The sequence below is a fragment of the Aureococcus anophagefferens genome, assembly GCF_000186865.1.
Source record: "Aureococcus anophagefferens unplaced genomic scaffold AURANscaffold_20, whole genome shotgun sequence".
Classification (NCBI taxonomy): Eukaryota; class Pelagophyceae; order Pelagomonadales; family Pelagomonadaceae; genus Aureococcus; species Aureococcus anophagefferens.
In genome coordinates this window covers 679260-682148 of record NW_008705580.1, presented here as the reverse complement: position 1 = coordinate 682148, position 2889 = coordinate 679260, and the positions used below count along the sequence as shown (strand labels likewise).

The window sequence follows — 2889 nt, the reverse complement described above, 5'->3', positions numbered from 1 at the left end:
CCGTATACTGGAACTAGAACCGTTCTAGTTTGTTCTAGTAGGCCCCGAGGCCCCGCGGCCGCCGCCGGCGGCAGAACCCCGCCCCGAACCCCCCCCCTGCGCTGGAGGGGACCCCAAGGGACCCGAAACACCCCCGACAATTTTGGGTCGGCAGCTGGGGGCTTTACTCAGGCGCCCGGGGGGCGGGCGGAGTCCAAACTAGAATGCGTCGAGTTTCCCGCGTTCGCCAGGGAACCCACTACGTCCCCGACAATAATGGGCCGGCGGCTGGGGTAGAGGCTGGAGGTTTATTCAGGCGCCGGGGCCCACGCCGAGGCCCGGGCGGCAGGGGGGCGCACCCGGGCGGGCCCCAAAATAGAAGGCGTCGTATTTCCCGCTGGCTAGACCCGCTGGGTTTTGCGTCCAGGGTTCTGTTGCGAGGCCCAAACTAGGTCGCGTCTTTTCCAGCGCGCACAGCCAATCGCACCGGTGGCGGTAAGAACATCCCTGCCATATTTTCCCCGCGTTACACAGCGCTATGTTACACTCCGTTGAACTGCAGTTATACGGTCACCCAAGGACAAAGCAATGCCCTGTGTTTTTGAACGAATTCGGATATATCCACTCAGCTTACCATCAGCGTCGTCTTTTTTTTCAACAGAAACATTCACTAAAGCATCTTCTCCAAATATGGACTTTGCGTACAAATTTGCGGCTAGAAAAGAAGACGTGCCACCGAGCGACGAACTCGGGGTTAGACAACACATATTTGTGGATGTTACTATGTGCTCGAGAAAGTCATTCAGGGATGCTATGTTTGTGGAAATCGCAACCTTGTTTTCCCACTCGAACTCAGCCCACATGTGTCGGAAAGCTTGGTCAGAACAACTAGCAGGCCGGATGTAATCCATGATATCGAGGTGTATATTGTTCAAATTTATGTACGTTTTCTCAGCAGTGCTTGATTTTTCATACACAATTGTACCAAAGATGTGACCAGTTTCAGTGGATGAAACTTTGATATTGGCTCTTATTGAACGTTGGTCTAAAGGTCCCATAGTGAGAGATTGAGGCCTCTCTATGAGCTTAAGGTCACCCATCGTTGCCAGTTCAACGGTGAGATTTGTAAGGGTGGACGGTGTGCGATTAACAATTAAAATGTCCAACACGATGTCATAATCATGCACTGTTACACACGCCTCCGCATATACTGGATCGGCAAACCCAGATAGTTGATACACGTGGCTGAGTCGCAATCCAAAAGCATCACTTGAGATGCCGGCACCGGTTGCACGTTGTAGGTCACCTTCATCGCAAAGTTCAGAATCGCCACTAGACCCCAGACTGGGCCGTAGTTGACGCCAAGATATCAAATCATCAGGTTGTTCACAAGAATGGAGTTTTGCGGTGGTCAAATTAGGATCATTCTTTGTGATATCAGGTATTGTGTGTTTCAGATAGTGCGTAAAGGATAATTTGTTGTCTTCTAGAAACTTGTCATGCAAAGCATATGTTGCTGGATCGAGCAGTAGTTGGGCAAAAATACCAAGACGTTCGAGTGAGTCGGTTGCTGCAACTTGCCCAATCAGTGAGGCCTCATACAAGCGAGCCGAACCTGCTTGTATTTCAGCTTGTTTGCTCACGGAGCAGCAGATCGAAAGGGCAGAAAATTGGCGGCGCTTGAAAATTGATGCACACGGGCCGTGGAGCTTGAGTGTCTTGCATGCTATCTTTGTGAGAGCACCAGCAACTACAGTCCCCAGAAAAATGTCGCCTCCTTTTATCAGACATTGCAGAGTAGGAAGTGTTGCAATTTCATCAGGGTCTGAATTGGGCTGCAAAGAGACAATCTGGGTTGCATATGTGCCATCGGGGAGGATTATAGCTTTGTTAAGAGGTTTATCTATTGCTTCGACGCTTGGATTACAATAATTTTCAAAACCATTGTCGGTTTCGTTCAGGCTAGCAGATGACTCTCCCATCCCCTTGAGGATTTCATCGAAGCTGTTTTGCAATAATTCAGTGCTCTCGACATACTCGCCAAGAATCCACAGTGCGGTAGAAAATACGGGCGACGCTGTGATTTCATTGAAGGTAGTTACCAGCTTTTCTAAAATTCCAACACGAAGAGGTGGATATTGTTGTATTATCGATCGGACGAATATGATGACATCCATAGCTCCATTTGATCCAAGAAAGTCCATTAGCACGTGAACAACTGACCCAGCAACATCAGGGAATTTCAAAGCGCACGTATGAATGGAATTGATTAACATCGCGCGGTATTCAGACCCCTTTTCCAGGTCGCACTCGCGCGTACGGACAACCTCTCTTTTCAAGACTTGGATAACTTCATCAATATTTCGCGGTGAGATCAAATCCATGGCGATTTCGAGTGTCCTTTTGCAGATGTCAACGTTGGGCGACGCCAATGCACGCAGCATGTCCATGAGCACCTCAGAGAGAACACGAATATGCCTTTCCTTCAATTCTGCAAGTCGCTCGAGAACGATTAGCTTCACATTATTATCTGATTGAGTACACAGAAGTGATGTATAAGTTGACGCAGCTGCGCGAATTGCAGTGGGCGCTGAGGATAGGCTAGCTAAGGTCCAGGCAGCTTCATAGCTCACGGCGGCTGAAGGAGAAACGAGAAGCTGAAATAAGAACCGAACGAATCGCGACTTTTGTGCAGGATCACGCCTACAGACCTTCCGTGTCAACTCTAACACAAGCAGTGCGAAGCCATCCCCGAAGCTGTCCAAACTTTCTGCGTTTGCTCTCAAGAACTCAATGGCGATTTCCTCTGCCTCGTTAAACAGCATCAAGAATGCATTTCGACGAGAACCGAGTTCTGTCTCTGAACCAATGAAATGCTCCATCAATTCTGCACCGTCAGGTAGGAGGCTC

General features: G+C 49.3%; 1 protein-coding gene across 1 annotated transcript in view; it reads right to left on the bottom strand.

Annotated features, from left to right (window-relative positions):
* Window positions 1–269: 269 nt before the first annotated feature.
* The window catches only part of AURANDRAFT_70289 (hypothetical protein), a gene marked incomplete at both ends in the record, with an annotated part of 2671 nt that continues 51 nt past the window's right edge, over window positions 270–2889 (bottom strand). The window contains 2 exons of the mRNA XM_009041328.1: window positions 270–1609; window positions 1724–2889. The exon at window positions 1724–2889 is cut by the window's right edge and continues 51 nt beyond it. Coding sequence (XP_009039576.1) covers window positions 516–1609; window positions 1724–2861 — 2232 coding nt within the window. The remainder of the gene's footprint in view (window positions 1610–1723) is intronic.